This window comes from Scomber japonicus, chromosome 13 (genome assembly GCF_027409825.1).
Source record: "Scomber japonicus isolate fScoJap1 chromosome 13, fScoJap1.pri, whole genome shotgun sequence".
NCBI lineage: Eukaryota > Metazoa > Chordata > Actinopteri > Scombriformes > Scombridae > Scomber > Scomber japonicus.
Genome location: NC_070590.1, coordinates 21,393,584 through 21,420,840, shown reverse-complemented (window position 1 = coordinate 21,420,840; position 27,257 = coordinate 21,393,584). Strand labels below are relative to the sequence as shown.

General features: G+C 38.4%; 1 protein-coding gene across 6 annotated transcripts in view; it reads left to right on the top strand.

Moving 5' to 3' along the window:
- Positions 1-22,061, top strand: part of msi2b (musashi RNA-binding protein 2b) — a 244,153-nt gene extending 222,092 nt beyond the window's left edge. The window contains exons 11-15 of one of the 6 annotated variants that reach the window (XM_053332280.1): positions 785-847; positions 10,960-11,139; positions 14,964-15,118; positions 18,452-18,522; positions 19,700-22,061. In XM_053332280.1, the coding sequence (XP_053188255.1) occupies positions 785-847; positions 10,960-11,139; positions 14,964-15,118; positions 18,452-18,493 (440 nt within the window). In that variant the 3' untranslated portion in view covers positions 18,494-18,522; positions 19,700-22,061. Of the gene's footprint in view, positions 1-784; positions 905-10,959; positions 11,140-14,963; positions 15,119-18,451; positions 18,523-19,699 lie in introns of all 6 variants that reach the window. The other 5 variants (XM_053332279.1, XM_053332278.1, XM_053332282.1 and 2 more) reach the window with 5 other exon arrangements.
- The last annotated feature ends 5,196 nt before the right edge of the window (positions 22,062-27,257 follow it).

Below are 27,257 nucleotides of genomic sequence, written 5' to 3'. Positions count from 1 at the left end.
CTATATAAGTAACAGCATTTGTTGGCATGTGAATCTTTTTTTCCTGCTACCAACAAATTCAAAATGTATCCAGTTGCCAAATATCTTAGTGTTGTGACCACTTTCATTTCTAGCGTTATAGTGTTATTGCATTGGGTGGAAGATATGGGCGTATCTCTAATGAGATCGACCACAAACATTATCCCTGTACGATCTAATCTTTAGCATTTCATTAACTCAATGTCATTCAGGGTTTGGAGAATATTTCTCCTACCCCTTTGTCTTTCCACTGTTTTCTCCTCTGCTTAAGAAACTCTTAAGCCTCTTAAAAGTCCTCTTCCCTGCTCCTAACAAATTTAACTTTAGAACCTCTCTTAAGATGCTTTTTGAATAACTTTTATCTTTACCAGTATCCAGTCTTAACTGTAAAGGGAAATTCTCTGAAAATGTCATAATTCTTAGAATTTTCTTAGATTTTCATCACTAGGCGCAACTTATTGTACTATGAAGCTTCATGAATACAGTATATACTGTGCTTTTTCTACCTAATATTCACTGAGTTGCTCATGGCTATCTTTCTGTCTCCGTGTGTGGATCAGTGGGTCTGCAGGGTTTTGAATATCACAGCGGGTTCTGTAAGAGTCTGCTGATAGATGTCGCCCTGACATGATCCTCTGTCTCTGACAGCTATAGTTTTATCCTGTAGCTCAGTGCTGGTATCAACATTCTCCTGTAGCTCTGGGACAAACTCATCCATGTGCAGGAAGTGATGTGTGTGTGTATATGTGTGTGTATGTGCCTGCAGGCTTCCCAGCGACAGCATACGGACCGGTGGCGGCAGCAGCAGTAGCAGCAGCGCGTGGCTCAGGTAGGGGGGCCCGTGGAAGAGGCGGCTACTTGGCGTACCCACAGAGCACAGGGCCAGGTAAACGCTCTGTCCATGTTCTGTGTGGCTGCTGCTCTCTCCAACTTCTCCTGCTCTGCTTCTCCCATAGACATACTGTAGTCCCCCAAACCCCCATGCACACACTCACCAATAATTATAGCTTAGACAGATAGCAAAATTTAACCAAGATCTATAAATATTTATGCATAATATATATGCATTGTTCTTAAGTATTTCAAAGGCATTAGTGGACAGTGCACTTTCAGCTCCACCTATAAGAACAACGTAGGAACATTTATCAACATACCCTCAGTGTGCACATGATGCTCCTCAGCCACAACAGGACCAAGTATCCTGGTCTTTAAATGGGGTACTTGAGGAGAGCTAATGGGAATGAAGCAAAATGAGACAGTTGAATTTAAATTACTCACTAATTTATTATAATGCAGCCCCATTCCCCACTCACATGGGAGTTTTTAGACTTGAAGGTTCTTAAAAAGATAAAGTTTTACATACTGTGCCTTTTTAGGTCATAAATAAGGTGCAAGAATTGGAATAGTAGCTCACAGCATTTAAAGTGCAGTTTTCTTGGTATTTCCTTGCCTCAGACATTTCCATATGGAGTAGGAGTTAAAAATATGTGGATAAAGGCCCAACTAAATGAAACTACTGAGACTATCCGTTGAAACCAAGTAATACATTTATACTTGGTTGAAATATTTGACTGGCAGATTGGATATTTTCATTGTCAGTACAAAATCTTGTTTTCTTGTATATGATGAAATGTTATGAACACCATATACAGTAAACTAACCTAGCAAAACCTAGTAAAACATCAAGATGCACAGTGTTTCATACAGAGGTGGATTGTCCCTTAAAACAGGTTTGTCATCGAAGTCGTCAAAACATGCAGTTTGACAGTGTTGAACCTATATTGTGGTTCCAGTTGTGTGGCTAGTTGTTGAATAGTAGCAGCTGTTCATTTTCTACCATTCTACTTATTCATGTTTCTATCCAATCAGACCTAATCATTTGAGAGTAAAGCAGTATGACCCTGAACCTCACTAATTATGGTTTGCCATGTAGTTGCAACACAAATTGAAGCTCACTCTGCTTTTGAACTTGTATGATCTATAAGTAAATTAAGTAATATTAGTCAGCATCTCCTTGTTAGTATGTAAGATGCCTCTAGACATCAACTTATAATAAACACAGTCCAGTAAGGCATACTTCTACACCATATTCACATACAAATGAATAATTGCCAAGAGATTTATTCCAAAAACAGGGTGCAACTTTCTTTCTGTCTTTAACGCAGCATTGATCGACTTGTCGGCTTCATTTAGACATCCTGCTTTTTCCACCCGTACAACTGTAGATCATTCAATAGCTGTCAATAATAGCTCCCCTGACTGAACACACTGCCTCCAGGCTTTAGTGAAGAGTGTCTCTCCTAATCAGACATACTATAAGAAGCCTGTTAGAGAAAATCTGTTTTACTTGTAATTCAGATGTTGTCTGGTTTGTGCAGTCACTCCCAGAAACGGTAATAAAGTCAGCAGATACCTGCTCTGTGATGTCATGTGCTGTGACACCTGAAGCCACTTGCTCATGGACACACAGAAAGCTACAATATAGGTGACTGTAGTGTATGCATGCTACCTGTGTATGCACACACATTACAGGCAAAAAAAAATCAGCCACCTGTCCTCATTTGAACTTAATTCAAATCAGCAGAGGAAACACTGGAAGCCAATCAGCTGCCCTTTCTTTCACATCAGGCTATTTGATTTTGCATTTTCAAAACAAACAGTTTGCCCAACAATTGCAATGAACATCACTAAGAAGCAGGAATGTTGATTTGGGGTTAGCAACAGCCAGGAAGCAAGAGACGTGATGGCAACCATTATGTACAGTTTAATTCTGACAGCTGCAAATGGAGGGGAGACAAGTAAATGATTATGAACAGGGGGTGAGGGGAGGGGGGAGGCAGGCAGGCTGGAGGGTTAGAGTGGTAAACAGTGACATCATGGGCTTGTTTTAGAGTACTTACAGAGACATGAGGCAGTTTTCAGGAAAATATCACTCTTTGAAATCTCTACATTTGCTCAGGATGTGCCTGCAAAGCAAGAATATGAACACAATTATAGCAGTAAAATGTGAATTTGAATAGATTTGACTAGACATTAAGTGCCTGTAGGTTGATAACTACTGTAAAGCAGCTGTATTAGAAACTCATCTGTTCTCTGTAGAAAAGATTCACAGGTGCGGTTTTGTGGTTTGTGGCTTTTGGACAAAGTAAAAAATAGCTGACACCTGGATCAATTAATTTATTGAAGTGTTTGAGATGCTAATAACATATGACATGGACTAATACATTCAGTGATCTCTTCTCTCTATACTCTACAGACACTACCAGAACAGAGGACACAGATTGTTTTAGCTTGACCTTCCTCTCTGTGTATTGTCTGCATCTCTGCCCTATTGTACGATTACATTTGTAGCACACTCAGCCCCAAAGCAGCACAGGAATAGCAAATCGAATGGCTTCATTTCTGTTCAATTTTGTAATTTTAGGGAAGACTACACTTTTTATTGTTTTAAAAAAAAGCCTTATCATTGATGTAAGTGTGGATTCTTTGTGCTTTGACTCCACCTACAGTTCCCATAGAGCAGCAGATATTACATACATCATGTCAGCTATGACCCAGTTAGAGGGAAGCAAGGATGGTGGGGTGTCGCCTAAATTGGCACCTAACCAAACCAAATTTTAAGCATCACTAGATATCTCTGGTTAAAATTATATTTTGAGACCTGAACACCATTTATTGTTTACTTGGTGTCTCTCTAAAAGAAACCTTCCTGTGTTTATATTGTGTGCACTGTGAGGCTTGTTTGTAGTCTTGTAGACATTTTTCCATCTCTGGCAGAGGGCACTTTCATCCTTCTCCCAAATCTCAACAGACAAAATGACAGCATGCTGACTTCCCCTCTCTATGACAGACCACTGCTGATGACAAGGTGTATTTTGGACTTCTCACTGTCGCCTGGCACTTGGAGCAAACTATACCCTAGCCATAGTTGAAGCATAGCAAAAAAGTTACTGAAGATGTAGCCTTTGCACCCCCAAAAAAGTTACTGAACATGAAAACACTGCACCATTTTTACTAATGTTTCCCTACATATATATATTATTGTTTTCCTTGAGCTCCGTCCAATACTTAAACATGTGAATACTTTTCTTATTGTAAAAAACAATATAGGTTAATGTATTAAAAGCTAGTTACTATTGACACGTTTCCAATTTTAAGTACCAGTTATCACAGTAGGAAAAACAAAACAAACAAACAAACAGATGAGAGGTGACTAGTCAGACAGTCTAGCCAACATGTTTTATTTAGTAAGTCAAATCTGAGGTTGTGTCTTTCTTCATATTATGTAAAGAGATGGATCCTCAGTCGATATTTGAACACATGTTGCATCACTAAGCAGTCCCTCCAGGAAATTGCAATCTTATGATCAAAATAATGAATGCAAATTCAACCAATATCCAAAATGTTTGTGCAGGATTGAAATTTTATGAAATTCCTTCAATTTCTCCACATTAATGGTGCTACCAGGAAGATTTGGATGTCAATATGTCATTGTAAATGTAATGTCCATATCCTTTGATGAGAATGACAAACAATTGACACAAAAACATGGATTGATGTGCAGGAGTTCTACTGAAGGCATTATGGCACAAAGTAAGCCTTCAAACAGAACTTGCTTCATCAACAAAAATAACTCCTTTGTCTTCAGCGTCTGCACTCCTCATTAAAACAAACTCAATGCCAGTTGAAACAAGAAGTAACAGGGTTTATTGGAAATGTGGTCCGATCACGAGAATGAGCCCACCGATCGTCATACTGTACTTGCGTTAGTATAATGTGACAACCAATGTGACACATCATTACATTGTCAATTCTGGTTAAATCTCATGATGAAGAAAGTGCACTCCTCATTTGCCAATGAAAATAACTACAACAGACCGTGACAAACAATTCGTAAATGGTTTACACAAAAGTGGAGGCAAGTTATTGTTGGTTTTTTATCAGATTTTTCCTTGACATGCAATTTTTGCCAATTCCTGCAATTTTACCACAAAAATGTTGCATAGAACTTTGACAATTGCAAAAAGACTCTGCAAAATCAAACATTTTTGATTGCAACAATAAAAAAAAACCCTGCAAAATCCTGGAGGGACTGACTGGCAAGAGGTGCAAGAACAAGGACTAGTCTTGATGCAGGTTGGTGAGGCCGTTTGCGACACGGTGGCTCCAGGCAAGAAGTAGATCACAGAGATCTGGCTACTGCAGAGAGTTTACCATCGCCTGGAGGTAGAGGTGTGCAGGCCCTGTGTTCGGCTTTACAGGCTGGTATCACAGTTTAGAGCCTGATTTGAACTACGACAGGGAGTCACTGGAGGGTGAAAAGGACAGCAACATAATGTATCAGTTGGAAGGGCTGAACATCTGCATAGTAAAGCCAGCAAGGAGGAAATTGCTAATCTGGAGATGACTAATGCATGCAGCAGCACCTGGGCATGTACGATCCACCTCTTCTGCTGATATGAAGGATGAAGCTGCACAAATGAGCTGCAGTTGCCACTTTTACTGAGACAGACAGGTAGTTTAATCATGAACAGACTGCTAATATTACATATGTATGTCATCAACAACCGAGATATTGATATCTACACAGAAAACATATTTAATGGATGCCCAGATAATTCAATAATATCTACAAATGTGGCTATTTTGTTTTGTCTGACTTATCTGAAATATCCTGAGCTATAGCATTGTCAGATAGAAATAGACTAAAATCCAAGTGATGAAGATGGTTCTGACAGTCCAGGGAACTCCACAGGTCCCAGTCTACTCTGGTTGAGTGTTTTCCTGAGTCCCTCTGAGCTTCCTGTTAAGCTCAAATGTCAGTTTCAGATCTCAGCTTTACCAGTGGTGTACACAAAGACCCACTCAGCTGCTTTGAGAGGTCTAGGTACTTGTTATGTACAGTATGTCTGATTTGACTAGCATTCAGAACTGAAATAGTGTTGGCTGTGGTCGTTGTTCTGCTGAAATTGGACTGCAGTGTAAATTGCAGTGGTTCTTCTGCCAGTTTCGTTGGGGCTCAAGATGGTCTTCACGTTTTTGAAATCCCGTTCCTCCCCTTAGTTAGTTCTTGCGCTTCTTTGTTCTGCTCTCTCTTTTACCCATCTCACTTCTTCTCATACCTCTTTTTTCTTCACTAATAAAAAGAGGGAAACTCATGTGACAGACATTTCCAAATTAAGATCATTATCAATTTCCTCCCAACAAGCTCTGTGATCTTCAGCAGTGCCCGAGAGGAGACCAGGATTGGCTGTGTGCACTGGGCTTAATCAATCTGGCTCTTAGTGAGCTCAGGTCTATTTGTCCCAGATGCTAATCTGCAGAGCTCAGCTCTGGGGCCAGAAGCGCTTTACATGTATTTGCTGCAAAATAACATGAGCAGGCATGCCAAGCCCATCCTGCTTGGGTTTTTGTCTAAGGCCCAGGGAAAGATGTGACACATTGGGGAGGGCAAAGTGTCCCTTTGCGCTTTCACCATGAAGCGGTGGCTCTCACAGCTGTGGGTAGCAGATGCTCTGAGGTTACAGGCACAGGCCTTTAGGGACATCACCACTCTGCCCTCCAGGGGCTGCATACATAACACACTCTCCAAAGAAAACTTAATGATGGCTGAATGGAAGTAAAATAGTCCTGTGAATTCATGTATGACATACAGTATGTTTTGTATCAGGCCTACAGAAGTTACAATATAATGTGTATTATTATAGTATTTTAAAGTGGCATTATTTCCAACTTTATTTTTAACTGTGTTTTTTACTCATTTTTAATTGCGTACAGATTTCATATAATGAAATTTTGTAAGATTGTGAACTGTGTAAACACAATTCATATTTTCCTTGTCTCTGTATCTGAATGATTATTAGTTGTAGCCTATATCACTCTCAAATTTCAGCCTTAGTGAGTCTTACATTTCCTCAATCCACATAAGCCTGACCAGACATGTTTGAAAAAATGTGTCCAGCCGAAAGGCCAGGGCTGTCAGCTCTGAGCCCGCTCACAATAGGATAATCTGTGCCGACTGTCGATAACTGAGTGCCCTTTCTCAGCCCCATCTAGACCAGATCCCACACAGGTTAAAATCTGCATTAAAATCATTTAGTGTGGCCTGTGTGGGCTTCCCTGCAGCAAATTAGTGTGCACTGATTTACCACACAGTTTTACCCCTGATTCCGTATTCAGGTTCCTTTCCTTTTACACTTCCCTCTACCACTCCCCAGCCAAGATATGAAGGTAAATATTAATCAGTAGCTCTGTTGAATTTGTCCATCACTGGAAAGAACAGTAAGAAAAGGGAAAAGCAGGCATAAAATGAAAAGTAAAAAAAACAGAGGCCTGAGTATGGGTGAGTAAATGCAAGAAGAAATCATCTGTTAAAATTCATTAGCCAAGCTTCTCTGAACACAAAATGACAAGACATTAAATATGTATTATTTATGAAATGTCTGTGCTCTCTGAAAAGGGTGTCTAGTGCTGTTAATTACTCAGCCATTCATTCAGAAAAGATTATTTCAAATGGAAAGTGAAAACAAGGCTAGACAGCAAAAGAGCTGTTAGTTTCTTTCACGCTATTTTTAAATGACATTGGTGAAAATGGAAAAGCTAATTATGGTAGCTCTAAAATTCAAAGCTAATTTGAGAAGCAGCATGTCAGGTTTATTGACATATTCTGTAGAGTGATGTGGTTTGATGGCCACCAAGGAATCTCTCTGGCGCCGCGAGGGAAAGGGAGGAGTGACTGCATGAAAAATTATTCCTCGCAGGAATGAAAATAACTTTTGGTAATAGATTTTTATATTCCCCAATTCCCTATATTCCCCGTTCGCTACTGTAGAAATAACAGGAATATGTATTGTGTAGATGATAAGAATTAGAATTAAAGGGCTCTATAACTGATGAGTGAGTGCAAAAATTACTGAATTTATTTCACCAACATCAGAAAATATTGTAATATAAATACAGGTTTTTATTGTTGTATAGTGTCAGCCTCTGTATTAAGAGACCTGTCAGTAAATTTGAGCGCAATAGCAGTTTCCAACAGTGTTTTCAATTGTGCTGGTGGAGTTGCTGTTTTGTTAACATTTGGATCAAGGGGCCTTGTCTTCAAAAGTATGTATGTGTTAGTCAGTATGATGAGTTTCTATGGGATTTAAAATGAGGAAACTCGGTGCAGAACACTGGCGAACTTATGAAAATATTTTTCACCTCCTGAAGTCCCAACAGGCCCGGGGGAGCATGGCGCTATATTTTATCATCAGCGTGATTAGTTTTATTTTCCAACTAGCGAAAAGAAGAGCAGCAGTACTTTCAAGGTTTGTGATTCCTCCTTAAAGGCAGTCACCTGGCAAAGTGGGAACGGGAGCAGGGCATTTATCCACTTAAAGAGAGCCACCCCAATGATGTCAGTAGCAGATGACTGCAAGACACTCCCCTCTCCATCGCCTTGCCGCCAGCTTTGGTCACTGAGGGCAGAAGGGAAAGAGGGTGGGGGTAGGGGAGATAATTATCAGTATAAATGAAGCCCTGCGAATGATTCGCACTGCTGGGTCCCCTGATCTAGTCTCCAAGGCAACCTCAGCACGCTCATTTGTTTTGTAGATGAGTAATTACATCCAATTAGTGGCCAGTGGAAAAAAAGGAGTCCAAGAAAGGCCCATTGTTCTGGATAGATTGTGTGAATATTAATAGTGGGACGGTCTGAGGCACAGTGATGTGATCGGTGATACTAATGCAGCTGTGGGCACACTCTGCCCAGTCTCATCCTGCATAACAGATCAGATAGCCACTGATGAAAATATATGGCTTTGGGAATGTGTGCCTGCATGTTTGTGGTTGAGTGTCTGAGAAGTACTCTTGTCCAGCTGCCTCCATCAGGCCACTTTCTTACTCCAGGCTGCCACAATACAGCGGCATGCAGTGTCTGAAAATTCCTCAGATTTCTGCGTCAGAGGAAAAAGATCTCAGAGGTTCAGTTGACGTCTCCTCAGTAGAAGAACTATTTATTGTGGAGTATGCAGTATATTTTTGTCAGCATTCACCAAACACCCAGCGCTGTTTAATATGTGGTACTTTATAGATTTGAAGATTTCTAACTTGGTGCTTATCGTCCTTTGTCATTAATTAATGGTCCAAATGTCATAAGATCTGTACTTTTTTAAAAATGTAGTTTAGTTACTTACAATTACAACCTTATTTCCACCTTATTTTGAATCTACACCCTTTTCAGTAATCTGCTGATTATAATGTTTTGATTGAACATCCGTAGTTTAATGTGGGCTTGGTATTAATATGGATAATAATAATCTGCCATCAGTCTCCATCATACAAATCAGACACAAATTCTTGTTTCATGAGAAAAAAAACCCTCACTTTATTCAATTTAACATAGATGACATTAGATTGTTCAAGATTCATTTTCAGTCATTTTTGAGTCAGTTACAAATTGTATGAAAGTGTTTTTTTGCAAATGGGTTGACTTTTGTTCACTAGTGAGGCAAAGTGAAAGAATCAGAAAGTGGAAAGTCATGGCTGCTTGTTTCCAGTCTCTTCATTGTTCTGAACTGGTGACACATTTGGTATGTCTTCCTTATGAATTCCCAATAACATGGTTTGTGCTATTGTCAGATGTTTTTCCCGCCACTATAATTATTCCATTGATCCAGTTTTCCTCATTAGCAAGGCCAATCAATTTTCTGTGACATTTGTCTAAGTGAACTAAATAGAATGATTGGTTCTTGAGCTTTGTTCAATGTGTCAGGCATTATGTGACGTACGTGGGAAGCCTGCCGTATTTGGAGCCTATAATTTGATGAGTGGGCAGACAGCCCACAAGTGGTGAGATCAGAGTGCTAAAAAGCATTGGCGGAGAAACATGGCTGGTGCTTACATTCCATTTGGCAGAAGTGGACTGTCTCACTCTGAATGGGTTGAGGTGAAGTGGCTTTGAATGGCTGTTCGCTCCAGGACCCAAATAAAAAAAACAAACACACAGCAGGGGAAACCCACCATAGAAAAGCCGGTGTCACCAATCTCGGTCCCTCCTGAGTAGATTAACTCTGTTATCAAAGAGGTGTGAGAAGGAGCAGTTTCTTTTAATTGCACTCTTTATAAGAGCAGCTTGTCTCAGATTAAGAGGACAAGCAATAAATGTCAGCACGACTTATTGCTGAATGACAATTTCTAAACTGTTGATAATCCACCATCTGTGTCAAAGAGAGAATCATTGGAAGAGGCCGATCTGAGGCATGCGTAGAGTACTCAGTGCACTTCACAATGCCTATCATCAATAAACATGAATGTCTCTGTATCTCATTCACATACAAACCTTATCATCTGTCGCTATTTGTCAAAAAAGAGGCTTTAAATTAATTATTGATTGGTGCGCTTTGTGTTTCTTTCATTCAAGCTTCCTTCAGGTACGTCGACGTTTGAAATGAGAAGTGTATTGACCTGTGTTTTAATGATTCTTCAGATTCATCTCACTTCTTAATGATTGCCAGAAAACATGGGGGACACAGGTCAATTATGCAAAAGCCAAAATATCAAAGCTGTGGCCTTTACTGTATATTTTGTATTTATTGTTATTGGTCCATTTGAATCAAGTCATAGCATTAGAGTAAACTGACGAGCTTGTATCTTACTTTTATCCTTTCAGACAGAGATAGTATGTATCAATAATTGTAGAACTAGTGTATATGATACAGCTGAGCGTATCAAACATGGACCATATGTCTGGGGGGCCTGGCCACATGGCAGGAGCTGCTGGGGAGGGAGGGCAGGGAGGGCCAATTCAAGCAGACAAAACGCAAGGATGTCAACTAAAAACGGTGTAACACACCAACAGGCTATGCTCAACAATCTGGACATTGACTTTGACGATGAAAAAGTTTATATCCACAATGATGGAGTCCCCTCCCCCTCCCCACCCTATACTGTATCTCCCAGGCCTCCCCGATTATGGGTTTTACTCTGCGCCCAGTGACCAGAGGGGGGGGCCCTGCTCCTTTGCTGACTATGGCTCCCTGGGGCCCCAAGCGGCTCAGATGCTGCACAGTGAGCATGCCACCTCCGCCTGCAACTCCCCCCTCCAGCACCTACACAGCCCGGATCAATTTAAGAACCCAGGTTTGTATATGCGCATCTATCTCATCCACGTTTTGGACTTTTCAGTTTGACTCATGACATTATTCCATGCAGATGGTCTAATTTCTTATTGTTTTTAGTATTATTATTATTATTATTATTATTATGATTATTATTATTATCATGATTTTACATTTTCTCTTGCTTTTGTCAATGAAAGAAAAATATATCCCCCCTTCAAAAAAAAACAAACATATAAAAACGTCTTGCTGATAAAATAGCATTGCATGTTTTTCCTCCTTTTTCAATTTTTAATGTAGATTTTCTGTTTCTTTGTGAAGTTATGTTCCGGCCCCTGCTTGCACATAAGGGGCCAACACATAGAGAATGTAATCCTTCATTTGCATGTGAGCAAAGTAACTACTGATGATGTCGGAGAGTACACTGGCCTCTCTAACAGAGCTCAGGTTTATCTGAATTTTGAATAGCAGATGAGTGAGTACGTGTCGGAGTGAGTGTCATTTAAGGATTTTAAATGTAAGAATGATTCTATTAGTGCGTCAGAGTCTCGCTAGGAAAACTGTAGAAATGCTGTATGATGTTGAACACTTAATAGACAACATTTTTGCATAATACAGCCATTACTCTGTGAAACGTCATCTTTTGTGCTTTTTCTACCTCTTGTCTACCTTTTATATAATCATAGCTTTCAACAGCCAGGGATGAGATCTCACTGACGAGTCAACTACACCACTCTGACATTTCAATACCTGCATGTACTGCTTCAAAACTCTTAGAAGTGAATGCTCTTTCTTTGAGGGCATACCATAGTTTTCACAATTAACCTTTTTTTTTTAAACACTACAGTATTTGTTTTATTTTTCTCCTGATAATGATATTCTCATGATCATGTTTACACTGACATGACGTACCACCGATGTTTAAGCCATCTAAGGTAGCTGTAAGAAAAGGAAGTGTAGTTCAGTGGAAGGCTGTGTTGCAGTGTGGGGAATGTGTCTTGTTGTTGATGACACGTACACACAGTGGTTAGCTTCCTTGTCTCTGCAGACTCGTGTGCCCCTGCTGGGTTTAAATCATGTGCCTCCTGTGTCTCCAGCTCCTCTTCACAGTAATAGTAACAAAAACTAAAACTGAAGGGGCTGTCTTCTTACCCTTTTGGATTAATAAAACGGGAGCTGCCGATGGCCCTAGCAGACTGGACGAGAGTCCAAACCCTCCCCCTTATGATTAAAAGTGTTGGCCCGTTGCCTCAGGCAGATGTTGGCATTTCCTAGAGACACTCTGTACAAACTTTAGCACAGAAATAGCAAAGAGGACACAGACAGATTGTATAGTGACAATTACACAGATGCGATGTTTCTTGTAGGTCTGCTGCTTCATATTGTCATAACATCTGTGCAAGTGTGGCAACACTGCAAATAGATTACCACGTTCTTTTCTTCATATAGATCTGTTAAACAGTGTGAAGTGTTTCATGGCAGGGGAAAGATTACCCACTAAGATACATCACTGCATAGACCCATACCAATGCCACTGTCTATGTTGATTTAGTTGTAACATGTTGATTGATAGTATATTATAGTGGACATGAGAGAAAGAAAGGGGCTTGTGTCAGTTCCAAGAAAGGATGAAGTGAATTTGAGGCTATTTGGATGTCTGCTTAGATTAGATAGAAGCACAGATACACAATTTACAGGAAAAAAAAACAATTAGATTTTGTGCCTTTTGATGCTGATTACTGGACATCATAATGTATTACTTCATCACTGCTATCACTGTTATGGTGAGTAAATGCCACAGATGAAGACTGTGCTGCACAGATTGTCAGCCTGAAAAGGAGAATATGTCCATGTGCAGTTTGATGGCAAATCTCATTGATAAATGCTTGCCTACATCTGTACTTCAGCACTACATTTAAGAGAAGTAAAGTGAAACAAATTTAACTTGGAGGACACAGGCAGGCAATGTGGTGCACAGTGTTCTGTATAGAGTGAGACATAACTGCAGATGTTCATTAATTCAGTTCTTTCCATTTTTTCTTTCAAAGCATCTAAGACAGAAATCCTACATTACATGATTTTCTCTCTCTGTCTTTTTTATCCTTTCAATCACAATGTATCTCCCCCATGAGTGCAAAACAACTGCAGCACAGTTTAAACAGACTATCATTCCTTGTTTAAAAAATAGTAACACACTAGTCAGTGTTACAGTGGACATTATTCTCAACAACATTGTGACCCACATTACACTTGGGATTGTTGTGTTCCCAAAGCTAAAGAACAAATGAAGCCTCTATATTTAAAAGAAGGGGAAAAAAGCAGTTTCATAGGGAGAGGGGTGCGCCACACTCTAATAAAAATCACCAGTCACAGGAAATGAGGATTGCCATTTCAACTGAAAAAATCCTTAATTATATAATAAGCCAGCCTATTGGGGGCTGTGCAGGCAAGATAAGAGCACTAGCTGCTCACTGTTTAAAGTCCTTACAGTTAAACAGCAGTGTCAACTGCACTCGATGTGTGTTTAGTTAGATGGCTTCATTTTTCTGCAGAGCACGATACATCGATATCTAGAGTATGTTTTCAGGTTTCTAAGTGATCTAACCTGTCTAATATAGCTTTGATAGATGGAGCAGTGATATGTTAAACAAGGTGGCAATGATACAGTTATTATACTTCATGTGTGTGAGCATCAACTCATTGGATGTACTGCAACTACAGTGTATTTTCCCTCACACATATACAAAGATTTCCTCTCAGGCATCGCAGGGTTCATGAGCTCATATATACACAAGATCGAGCAGCTTCTGTGGTCGGAAGATTTTTCTTTTTAATGCAGCTGTACAGTTTTTTTTTTTCACAGTCTGTCTGTGAATAAGGGTGAGACAGAGGGTTATGTGAAGCTGACAGCAGAGGAGATTGCTGTTAAGAGATTCACATTTTTCTTTCTCCCCGGCTGTTTTTTTCCCCGTGTATTGCCAGTGTTATTGGCCTTTAGTAGGCATCTGGATTTTCAAAAGACATTTTATTAGTCTGAGTTGCTCTTACTCACAGGGCAAAGGTGGTAAGTCATGTACAGTATTTCTTTTTTATCCCCCCTGAGTTTGGACCTGCAGATGAACTCGGGTCAAGCTTTTATATTTCCCCCTTATGCCTCCTTCTCTCGTCTCATGTACCTCTTTTGCTTTTACGCCTCAAGTTACTCCAGCAGACTTGAAAAGCTGAAAGCAGTACTGAGAATATTTTCAAGGAGGTTCTTTCTGGTGTCTAGGAATTATAAAAGACCTCAAATGTTCAAAACGTGAAATCCCACATCCTTCTTAATATGATAATACTGAGTCACTCTTCTGATTCAACAGCCAATGTTGTTTTACAAGTACTCCTTCACATTCTGCATGGCAACATTTACACTGCAACCTTACTAGTTTATTAGCATGGTGGAAGTATTTCTAGCAGTGTGCTTGTTTTGTGTTGTGCATGATTATACAAAGTGAATGTTACTCCTATGCATAATACACACGGCATGTAGATTATTATTAGAATATCATACTGGATTCATCCTTGATTTGTTTCTTCTTTAAAAATACTTGAAACCAAAATTCTGCACCATTTTCTCGACAGATTCCAAATGAAATTGAATTTGTTGTTTTACAAGCAGTAATTATCTCGTTCCTGTAATCTGAACAATGAATTAAAGTCCTTTGAGACAAACATGAATCCAGTAATGTGTTCTTCTGATTTAAATGTGTCCGTTTGAGTCATAGCAAGTCAGTTAGAGATGAGAGTGGTACTGATGTTTGTTGGGTGTTTCTGAGCTGCTCTGCTCCTTGTTGTGTTTGTATGCAGGCACCAACCCTTCAAGGCCCGGAGGTTTCCCAGGTGCTAACAGTCCAGGACCTGTGGCTGACCTGTACGGACCTAGCAGCCAGGATTCAGCTGTGGGCAACTACATCAGTGCTGCTAGCCCTCAGCCTGGCTCTGGGTTTGGCCCCAGCATCACAGTGAGTACTCGAATGCAGACTTTCCGTCATGCCTGACCGTACCTCGAACTTAACTGTCTCGTTTATGTCGGAAAAACCACCACTAAACTAAGACACTAAGCCAATGCACGCTGATGTGATTGTCAAGCTCTGTAAAAGCTATGTTTTTATTATAAACAGTAGAGTTTACTAATGATAGGACAATATACTCTGAATTTATCATTTGACAGCACCTGCATTTTAGTAATTGCAAGCACGAAATAACATTCAGTGCAGTCCAGGAGTTTAGATATTTTCTTTGCAGAAATGTCTCTACTTTTATTGAGGTCATAGGTCCCATAAGCATTTTGTGCATCAGGGTAAACCCCATCTTAGCTCTGAAAGTTATCTGTGTCAAATGCAAATGTTTTTTCCCCTTAGCTGTTGCACAAATCACCTCACTTCAGACCCTGTGTCACCTTCACAGAACAAATTCCCTTTATTTTTAGAAACCCATCTGTCCCAGAGCTTGGGTTTGCTCCGACACTGCTTCTAAGCAGGTTTTGTCTCCGTCGTTGTCCTTGTCCAGGTGTAGCTTCCCAGCCAGGTGCTGTGGCACATTTCTTCTCGCTAATCAGGTAGCTGCCAGTTGCCATGTCAACTCATATATGTAAGACTAGCAGGGCTAGTAGAGGTGACCAGAACAAAGAGTCTGATTATGTCTCCAACCTTTTGTGGATGAACTCTGTTTTTCCATGTGTGTCCGTTTAGCTGATGTGCATCAACCTGTTAATAATAATCTGGCCTCTTGCTCCAACTGTAATCACAAAGAAGCAACCAGAAAAATGCTACAGTGGCTTAAGGAAAAGTTGTAAACCCAAGTCTAAAATGAGGAGAGATTAACTTTAAACATCTGGCGAGAGAATGATTCTGAGGATGCTGAAATGGTAAAGCTACAGAATTGAACCTGGATCCTCTTTTTAAGAATTCTCTTCCACTATTATAGCACGTGAAGTCAATTTTAGATGACCGTTTTATACAAAAGATAAATTTTAAATTCAACACTAAGCTTATTGACCCCAAGTAGGGAAAAAAATCTTATTTCCAAGACCTTCTAGTCAATGAAGGGACAAAGCTCAAGCACTCCAACACAAGACTCAATCATCTATTTGTTTACTTTAGTCTACCGTGAGCCTCTGAATAATGAATCTAAAATTTTACCATCTAAATTTTACAGCCCTCAGCGTGGTGCAGCAGGGCTAAGCTCATAGACTCACTGCTCGGCTTGGCAGGGCATGTTTGTACTGTTTTACACAACTGAACTGACTGACACAGTATAGGTTATGACAATAACACCTGCTTTCTGAAAGAAGCTAATTAATGCATGGCTTTACTGAGGTGGGATAACAACGAGCCCATTAGCACTGAAAGCAAGCTCTGCAAGACTACAGGGTGAAGACACCCTTTCCAAAAGTTACAGTCATTAACTTGAACTTCCTACTACAGTAACCAGAAAGTACAAGAAAGGTTAGAGTGGTATTCTTTAGCTGTGTGTGAAATGATTTTCTAGTAATGTGCTGTATGTTTTAAATTGATTTATCATTGTGTGTGGTCGTAGGTATGCAGTGGTGTCAGGTGTTAGATGTGGCATTATTGTTCATCTCTTCTGAGAAATAGCAGCTTATATCATACAATGGGACTAAGTGTGAGAGTTTAGTAAGGCTGAAGTGAATGTGAGACATAGCAGTAGTTTGGCATTATCAGTATGGGATAGTGTCACCCGGAGCAAATGTGCAAATAGCTCATTTAAATTGAAGCAAGTATGTATAATTGATTTATGATATCCAAACAAAAAATATATTTTATTGGCTTGTTGCATCCTAAGCAAAGCCTCTTTTATTAATTGTTTTAGGTCCACTGGCTGTCCGCCATAATCTGCTGGTCTCTGTGTAGGAAGCAAAATATTTGTAATGAAAGACCAGGCTGGCTCATTTTCAAAGCAGATTTACCAGCAGATAGTTTACAGATGGAAATGAGGCGATTTGTTTCCATTATTTTCCGTTTGTTGCAACAGTTTGTTACCATCATGAGGTTTAGTGTTGAATTAGAGAACGTGTGAATGTCTTTTAACGCAACAATTTCTGAATCCAAATGTTTTGGTTTTTCATCACATTTACTTAAAAACTGTTGAGAAGGGCTAATTTATGAAACAGTGTCTGTTTTTCTTTTCAGTGTTAAGAATTTAATTTACCAAATATAACTCAGGGCAGGTTTTGTGCTATCCTGACAGAAAGTCAGATCGTGCCTGTGATACTACTGTATGTACTAAATCACTTCAGAATTACCCAGTGAATCAAACAGCGTGTAATAAAGCAGAGAGGTGATGCGGCAGGCCTCTGACTCTGCTCTCAGCCAGATGATCTCTCTATTCAGAACATTAAAATAGGAAATGATTCAGAACTAAAATGTGCTTTATAATTCATTTTTTTTCCGAGAGGAGCTGCCGTTGAACTAAATACATGTAAGATCATCACATGTCACAACCTCACGGATGACTTGAGATCCGGGCGCTTTTGTCCCTCGCTCTTCTGCTCCAACGATTTTATTAATCCCTTTAGCCAATATCAAAACAGCCACTGTGAAGAAGCAGTAATGAACTTAACTGTTTTTATATGCAAGACAATTAGAGCGCAATTAGTTGATTGAAGTGATAAAGACAGATAATGGCTGTTGAAAGTGCTTCTCTTTTCACTGTTGTGTTTGAATCCGACGGTTTCTACAGACCTGTCAGCAGCAGCAGCAGCACTCACAGTGTCCTGATAACTGAGCAACATAATGAAAACCATTCAATACTCCAAACCACACTGATATTACTAAGGGGTGTTTATGATCTTATTCTCAGCGTGCTTTCAGATTCAATCACTTGTGTACGTTAGCATGAATGGGGATCGTCTGTGTATATTACCTCCTTCACATATTTTTATTTAGACTGTTGTCTGCTGAGGTTATTGTAACCTGACTACTGTGTTGGCATAGAAATTACAATGATTTGAAGTAACTGTGTCTTGAATGATTAAAATCAGTATGAATCCATCTACTTTACACAGTATGTCTAACTGTTTTTAACATCTTTAACCATTAGAAGAGTTTTCCTGTAGTAATGTAGAGTTCTTCTGTTTCTCCATTACAAGAAAACGGAACAATCTGTGTTAATATATATGTGACAATAGCCTCCCGCTCTGCTACTGAACATGATCCAACTGAATCAAGTACACATTCATGCTAGCTGAAATAAAAAATAAAAAAGTTGACATGATACTCACTTTTCTTTCCTTGAAATGCATACTGACAAAAGCACTAACTGTACACTTTTAGGGCCCGTTGATTGCGACAGCTTTTACAAATGGATACCATTGAGCAGGTGGCCGGTTGCCATCTCATCAGAGGTATTGCATTTTATTTACTGTGCATTTCTATCACACTCTCTCTCTCTCTCTCTCTCTCTCTCTCTCTCTCTCTCTCTCTCTCTCTCTCTCTCTCTCTCTCTCTCTCTCTCTCTCTCTCTCTCTCTCTCTCTCTCTCTCTCTCTCTCTCTCTCTCTCTCTCTCCTCTCCCTCTCTCTCTAATATATGTTCATGGCATTATTGGTTTGTTTATTCACCTCCTCAGAATGACAGAGCTGGTAGTAAAAAAGCGACAGAATGTTTTATCTCTTCACCAATCCAGAGCAGTGAGAGGGAGGTGGTCTGCTTGACGTGTGGATAAAAAAAAAATGGCGGAGGAGATTGTGGTCAATTTGTTGGCTTGACTTAAAGAAAAATGAATCCTTAAGTCATGCAGTCGCACCTACTACCAGTTCTGTCCTTTTTTTTTTTTTTTTTTGCTTTTTTTTTTCTCCTTATGATTAACGTTTTTGAAATGTTCTCATCCTAAAATAGCCCTGCACATATTTAACTAGTGCCAACCTTATGTCAAGCATACAGTGCGTCACAGAGCAGTTGATAATGTTTTTGATGTCACCACATGACCTCAGCTCTGCTCCTCTAAGGGCAGAGCTGCCGTCCCCACCCTTTCACCTCCATGACTCCAACAAATCTAAAACTTCTTACTAATAGACTTAATAGCTTTGCATCATTAAGTATTTCTCAAACGGTAAATGTCACTGTATTACATCTTTATTGCTAACATTGTGCCCCCTTTCAGAATGTTTCCAAGAACCTTTTTTTATGCTGTATTTTGTAGATTGGATGTGTGGCGCGTGTTGAGTTTATTCACATGTGTTTAAATAGTTGAATCAGTTTTTCAGCTAATATTAGAGCTAAGCAATCTGAGCAGTATAAAAATGACTACGAGCATGATCTCTAACCAACTTGTTAAACGTGTGTCATGTCATGCCTGCAGCCACAGTAAGTTTTCACCTGCTCTAATTAACCAATATTTCTTTCAAACCTGTGTTTTGTGGGCTAATACCAAAATATTTGATCAGGAATTTCTATTAACAATCACATATTTCTGCCATTTTCATGTCTCAGTTATTCTCAGTAGTACTTTATGATTATTAACTGAACTCATTCTAATGCTCTTGTCATCCTTCTTCTTGTTTTTTTTTTTTTTATCACCCAGCAGAGTATATCTGGTGGCCCAGGAAAGACAGGACGAAGTTTCTAATTGGCTTTGTGTGCAGGTGATGCTATCCAACTTCAAGCACTACAGCGTCACCCAGACAAAAAGAACGAAAACGGAACCATATGAAGAAGAAAAGAAAACGTTAGTCATCTCAGAAAAATAACAACTGCTGTACTATATCCCAAACCTCCTATAACTTTACAACCTGGTTTGGTATGATGTTTCACGTCGATTTCATCCACCTATTTCCTTCCTCTGTTAGCTTTTTCTTTTTCTTTTTTTTTTTTTTTGTTGTTCTGATTAGTTTTTAGGAAACTTATTTTAGTTCAACTTTGATTTTTTTGGTGTCGTTTTTATTTTATCTTCTAGTATATTTGTGTAAATGGATTTTGTTTGAACTTACAGTACGGGGAGGGGGGGGTCATAGCCAAGAATATCTGCAAGTCATGTCTTCATCTTTGTATCAGTTAGTGTAAAGGAAAAGCGGATTGGATGTTGCATTTCAGTCTTTCCACTTTAAAAAAAAAAAAAAAAGGTGTGGAAAGACTTGCAGAAAAAAAAATCAAGTTTAAGGAAAATTTTAAGAGGGTATCTAAGTAATAAATCTTAGTAGCTGTTTTATTTCTTGTGATGTCTCATTGTTAACCATAATTACCTATTTTTGGGCAATACAAAGAGGACTCCAATATTTTTATGGTCCTTTTTTATAAGTGTTGTTTTTGTTGTTTAGAAATATATATATATGCTATAACAAATTTCATATAACTACATTGTGAATTCAAACTTGAGAAAAAGAAATGTAGCTGTACATATTATTCCAGTCACTGCATATAACCAACTCAGTGAGAGAATAGCATATTTTTGTGATGGTGTGTCAAAGAAACATGTTATAGCGTGTGAATAGAAGAAAAAGCTGTAAACACTTATTATTCTACTTTTCTGCTGGAAGACGGTAACGACCCCGGAGACAAACGGAACACACTTGCTCTGTAAATACCGAAGCTGAATAATTTTACAAGTGTCATACCAGCAAATTTACAACCAGTGAGTTAAGTCAACACAGTTTTAACAAATAATAATAATAATTAAAAAAAAAAAAAAAAGAAAGATCCTGATTGGTATCTTTTTGTCTAACTGTTAAGATATCAGTATCATTTCGAAAGAGAGAGTGAAAAAAAAAAAGATGATTTAATCCAAAGCACACTGTACTTAGATGTGAAGATTAGAACTTGAACCAGGCATTTTACAGTGCTCTGTGCATCCTGACACTTTTATACTCCTGAGAGGATCTTGTTAGTCGTATGTTACTGTTGGTTACATCCTGCTTGTTCCTGATTCATTTTTGGAACACGAATATCTTGGGCTCCGTTCGAGAGCCTTTTATGTAAAACGCTCGTTCTCTGAATCAGTTCTTTTTTGAATGAATTAGGAAAGTAAACATTTTGATACCATACCTCAGCCTTGTGAGTTCTACCGTGGAAATCATTGGCAGGTTTTAATTTATTTCTAGTGGCAAAATAAATGAAAACACTGAAAGGTAATAAAGCGAGTAATCATTGCACTGTGAGTAGTAAAGTACAGGCCATTTCCTATTTGCACATGTATATGTTGGCTTTTTAAAAAAAACACACAAAAAAAACGGCCCTGTGCTTTGGGATAGTATGAAGGATTTTTTGGGGTTAATATATTCTAAACTAGACAAACACTTCAAAATTGTGAGGTGAGTTAACAGCTTGGGAAATAGTAACTGACATGTTGCAGTGTACTGAGGCAACGCCTTTGGATTTCTTTCTATATTAGACCCATGACTCATCTAAAGGTATTTATACAGGGTCAAAAGATGACACTGAATTATTCACTATCTGTCGCTGCACCAGGTTTTACACAGTATGTGTGGTTAATGATTTCACTCATGACAAACGTTCAATAATAATAACAATGATAATAATAATAATAATAATGATAATAATGCTCCAGAGTGCAGTCCGGTTTTTAAAGTCACTGATGGAATGAATGGTGTGTCTTCTGAAATACTTTACCTGCTGCACATGTATTTGTTGTTTTTCATTTTACCCAGTTCTTGTCTCATTACTTTTCATTTCAAAACAACCAGGTAAAGAAATATGCTGGATACTTTTAAAGTAAATGACATGGAGGTGTGATCAAGTAATAATTTAAAGAGTAAAGAGAAAAAAAAATACCCTTGTAATGTTCAAATGTAAAAGAAAATAAGAAATACAAAACTATAAAAAAAAAAGAAAGATGCTTCTTTGCTGATTTCAAGTTTAATCAGAGTTTTATTGATACTTTGTGGTTTATATATTAATAATTGTAATATACTATTAAAATGTACTGTGCATCCATTGCTTTCTCTCTTTCCATTCCCCATCCTCAGAAACCCTACTATCTTTTGTTGATCATTCATGTATTTCATTAGTGTGTAAAGAGATCACAGTTAACTTGTAAACAGAGTGCTGTCTTTGATACCAGTGTAGTGCTCTTTGTTGTTCTCCCTCGCTCTACCTCTCCTTTCTCTCATATTTATCCCTCTCCCTCGCGCTCTTTTTCTATCTCCTGTAATTACAAGTAGATGTTATATAGGACTCATTAATATAATACTTGTAGTGAATAGTGGATTTAGGACCAGTCAAGATAGACCTTTCTCTAAATGATCATGTTATTCAGATATATTTGCAGACAATTATTTTTTGTTTAGAGGTTCATTGTAATTTATTCCCTGTATGTTTTCTGTTGGTTTTACCACTCTCACATGGTTTCAGCTAACCAAAGCTCTCATGGATGAACAATAGAGAAACCGTTGCTGTAAGATGGAATTGTACACAAGGCATTATTTGGATCCCCACCCTTGAATGTTTTAAAAGGGGTGTGCCATACTACCTTAAATGCTAATGCTAGATATGCAAAACGTTTATTTTTGATTGTTTTTTGGGTTTTTTTTAAAGAGGGACACAAGCTATAATCATGAATACAATTTTATGTAAAAAAAAAAAATCTTTAATATTTTTTTAAGTGACATACCAATGATGACCACAATAGTCATGATATGAGTCATAGTGCTGTTTTATCTGTTATATCTTTTAATGTTTTGTACACCTTGGAAATATCCCAGATGCCTCTGGCATAATTATTTTTAAATAATACTGATTTTAATCTCATTCAGACTTTCATTTCTCTTAAAACTTTCATTAGTATTTTTAAATCTTAAACCCTGGGCACTAGTATTTTGTTTCATCATTATAAATGGCATCCACACTTATTGACATTATAGAGGCATTACCGGAAGAGTAAAAAGACTGCATGAAACAAAAAATGTCTGACTTTAACAGGAATAGCAGCAGGTGTTACAGGCTGGAGTGCATTTCGAGGCTGATTAATAGATGGTTAAATCTCCTGATGTGGGAGCGGCACCCTGAAGCTGAGTGCTGAGCTAAATCAGACAAGATGAGATTATTATAATAAATAAAAAAAACTACACATATTACAACTTCAGATTTAAATGATTGAAGTGCAGTTTCCTCAAAAGGTCCCACAGGACGTCCAGAGGTGAGACAGGAGCAGCTGTGTGCCTGTTTCAAGCTAAAAACAAATCTGTTGTGAAGCCAATTCAACTTCCCAGCTCAAGCTGTGTTCACACTCCAACAGCAGATTGTTTTTTTAAAAAGAATTCCAATCAAAGAGCATTTGCATTTTTATATCAGTTAGTTTATTTCACCTTGTGGGGTCTTAAACATTGTCACATTAATAACTAACATTAGTATCTATTCATTCTTGTCATCAAGTATAGACTGTCAAATGAGATACTGTATGTACAGTAATGGCAGCTTTGTTAGTGACGCTAATCAATAAATTATTCCAGTGAATCCATTAAGATATTAATTAAGACAAAGACAAATCATTCTAAAAGCAGCTAATGGCCACGTGTAGCAAGACAAATAATATCCTATTTTATTGTAAAGTGATCATTGGACACAAACACAACAGTATTCTTTTAAACTAAGGAAAATAAAACAAGAATGAATTGAAAACATAACATGTCCCAGGTATTAATGCTTATCCTCCAAAAATGTCACCTCATTTGCACATTTTAGTGTTAAAAATATCTGAATAGTAGAAATAACAATAAATGTAACAAGAATCAATGAATCAGTCATTTAAGTGTATGAACTTAGTTAAGTTTTATTCTTATTGGATAAAAGAAAGTGTTCCTCCTGTTCATTTGCAGCAATTTCCTTTTGAATTTATTAATCTGAATAATTTATTTAATAATTAATGCCACCTACGAACCCACACAAGAAGCTCATTAGGAGCTGTGGTTGGTTCCAGTCGTGTTGCCATTTCATCTAAAAGACAAATAACAGTGCAACAAGTAGAACATCTACTTTTGTTTAGCTTTTTTTCACTGTTGCAGCGCCTGATGGCTCTCACGCTGTTATTAAGTGTTTCCACTTAAAAAGAAAAAAACACTTGAAATGGCTCATTTCCCCTTACACAATATTAAAATGGCCTCCTCTATTGTTTTGTGATCCTGTAGCTTGGACTTTAAGGTAGCATGGCTCTGTTGCTGTAATTTCATTTTATCTCAAACTGACAGCAGTTTACAGCTGATGAATGTTACACATCTTAGTAGACTAGCTTATCCATTCGGGGAGAGGGGAGGGGACTTGGTTTAAGAAAAATAATCAAAAAAGAAAAAAAGTCAACCTGGAAGGTGTTGACATTTGTAGTGTACTACCGTATCCATTTAAACTTGAATCTTGAGGCAAGTGCTAGGCAATGGCCAAACAATTTATCCCATCCACTCTGGGAAATCCCACCCTGAAACCACACTCATACACACACACACACACACACACACACACACACACACACATTTCTGTCATCTTGGATATGAATCTGTTTTATGAATATGAACAACTGTTTCAGGCTCTGCTCCATTTCCAGTGAATTAGACTGACTTTGAAGGCTCATTGAATGTTCTTGAGCATTTATACCCAAAAGAGGCTTATTCATAGTGGTGCTAATGGTTTTAAACCAGACAATGTGCCCTTATCTCTGAGAGATACTGGATACTGTCACAGTGACCACAAAGTTAGTCTCCCAGTCCATAAAGTGACTCTCACCATTTATAGTGTCCACTCTCTTGTTTCAGGATATAACAAAGATTTGTTCATGCTCACAAACGCAGACTTAAGTCTTCAAGATGACAGAAATATTGTGTTTTAGGGTGAATTTCCCCTTCAGTCCAAACCATTGCTATCTCACCCACCGTCATTGCTAAATATATACACACACAATTGCAATATATATGTGTGTAGATGAATATATATTTGCAATCTTCACACAGCCCTCATTTGAACTTGTCTGAACAATATTAGACTGGAGACCTCAGCTGTATACAGATATACTCCTCAAACAGCTAAACCCAGGTTCATATAGTCAAAGTGTCATTATTAGCTTATGTTCACCAACACGAGAGTTCACCCCTGGCGTGTTGTCCAGTTTGGAGCAGACTGCATGGCCTAGAGGGGGGCTTGGAAGCTCTTCAGACTGCATGGACGGCAGTGTGAGGCTCTGCTGTGTTGCTGTGTTTCTGCAGGCTGAGCACAGAGCTCTCTTCACTGCTGTCTGCCCATTCCTAACACTTGCCCCTTTTTTTTATGTTAACCGACTTTTTATGGCGAGAGACAGACAGACTTGACTGACATCTGAAAGCATCTTTCAGGTTATCATATGGCTTGCTTAAGCCCTGTTGTAAAATATACTAAAAAGAAAAAAATAATAATAATACTGGATGGGGGTCTCTCACATATCAAATGTGGAAAGTCTAATTTTATATTTGTATTTTCAAATAATAATATTGACAAAAAAATGTCTGTGAAAGGTTTCCATCCTCTACTGTGGTCCAGAAATTGATGTGTCTGTCTGGAAAATAAATAAAATAAACTGAATTGTTATATTACTTGTTTTCACTGTTTCATTGTATTTTTACTTTTGTCATAAATTTGCTAAAGAAGGAAATATTTCATCTGATTGTATCAGTGTTGTCTGAGTAAATCTGATTCTATTTATCTCAACATTTGAATCTCGTGTAATAATGTAGTGAACCATCACATCAAGAGGCATTCACTTTCTATACTGTTCAGCATCAGCTGTACAGGAGGAGTTCTGTTTATTGTGTGTGTGTGTGTGTGTGTGTGTGTGTTGTTGTGTGTGGGTGTTTTTTTAACAAACAAGATTTTTCCATTCCACGTTTTCACTCGACCACACACTCAGCATTGTCGACACCGGGATCCTTCGAGGTCACTCTTAAGTCAGCAGGATTAATAGATTCTGAGCACTAAGATGCATTTGGGGAACAAACAAGCCCTGGCATGTAAGTCTGCTGCCCCTCAGTGGTCTCTTCCAGCGTTTGAGATGCAGTGCTTTCAGGAAAAGGTACGGCATCCACCAGTGGTTTATCTTCCATCAGCAGCATCACATCGAGAGCTTTAATATTAGCTGAGGCTTACTGTATAAATGGCTGAGGATGTGATGAGTAGATGAGTAAACAGGCTTCTGCTTGACAGGCCTTTTAGAGCTCAGCAGTGGAGCAGATACACACACACACACACACACACATATATATAAAATGATAAGATTTACCTTTGATGAGTTTGTCACAATGTGATTAGTTGTGCTTTTTCTTGAAATGGAGAATTTCATTTCAGATGCCAGAAACCAAAATCTGATTTGGAGTCATTTTCTGAGGCGAATGAGCCACTGAAAAAAAAAAAAAAGAAATCTGCCACCTCACCTAAACAATGACGAATTCCTCCAAATGTGACTCTATATCTAGCATAATAATAATTATCTAATGAATATTCTCCTGTAGATTCCCATGTTTAGTGTGATAGATCATGATTGTTAAAGACAATGTTACCTTTGCATTGAAATTCAAGGATCAGGGTTTTTTAATGTGGGCGCTTATCAGGTGAGACCAACAGACCGACAGCTTCATCACTCATTCAGACAAGGTGATCTATAATTCTCCCTCAGATCAATACTGTTCCCAGCTCTGTTTTTCAGAGCCGCCGCACTCGAAGTTTAGATCACACTGCAGTCATTTTAGCATTTTGTGTTTGTGTAATGACTTTTCTGATAACCTGATTGACAGTCTGGATTTCAGGAATTCACAGTCTGGACAATCTTTTCAGTCTGACAGAGGCTGCTTCTTTTGAGTTTGTGCATTCTCTGACAGAAGAGCGTGGGATGCAGTTAGAAGGTATGTGCATTCACATGTCAAACACACAACGATGTTAACAGATTAAGTATAGCACATGTGTTCATACATGTATATACTGACTTTTAAATGTTTTTGGATGCCAAAGTCACAGTTTTAAATTCATTGTACATTACCTCTAAATGTAGATGATATAGCAATACAGATGTAAAATTATCATAAGCACACTTTGGAAAATGTAAATGAGTAATATGTTAAATTGGATTTTAACATGTATGTGACTTTGTGATTTTATTAGAAATAACCTGCAGCAGA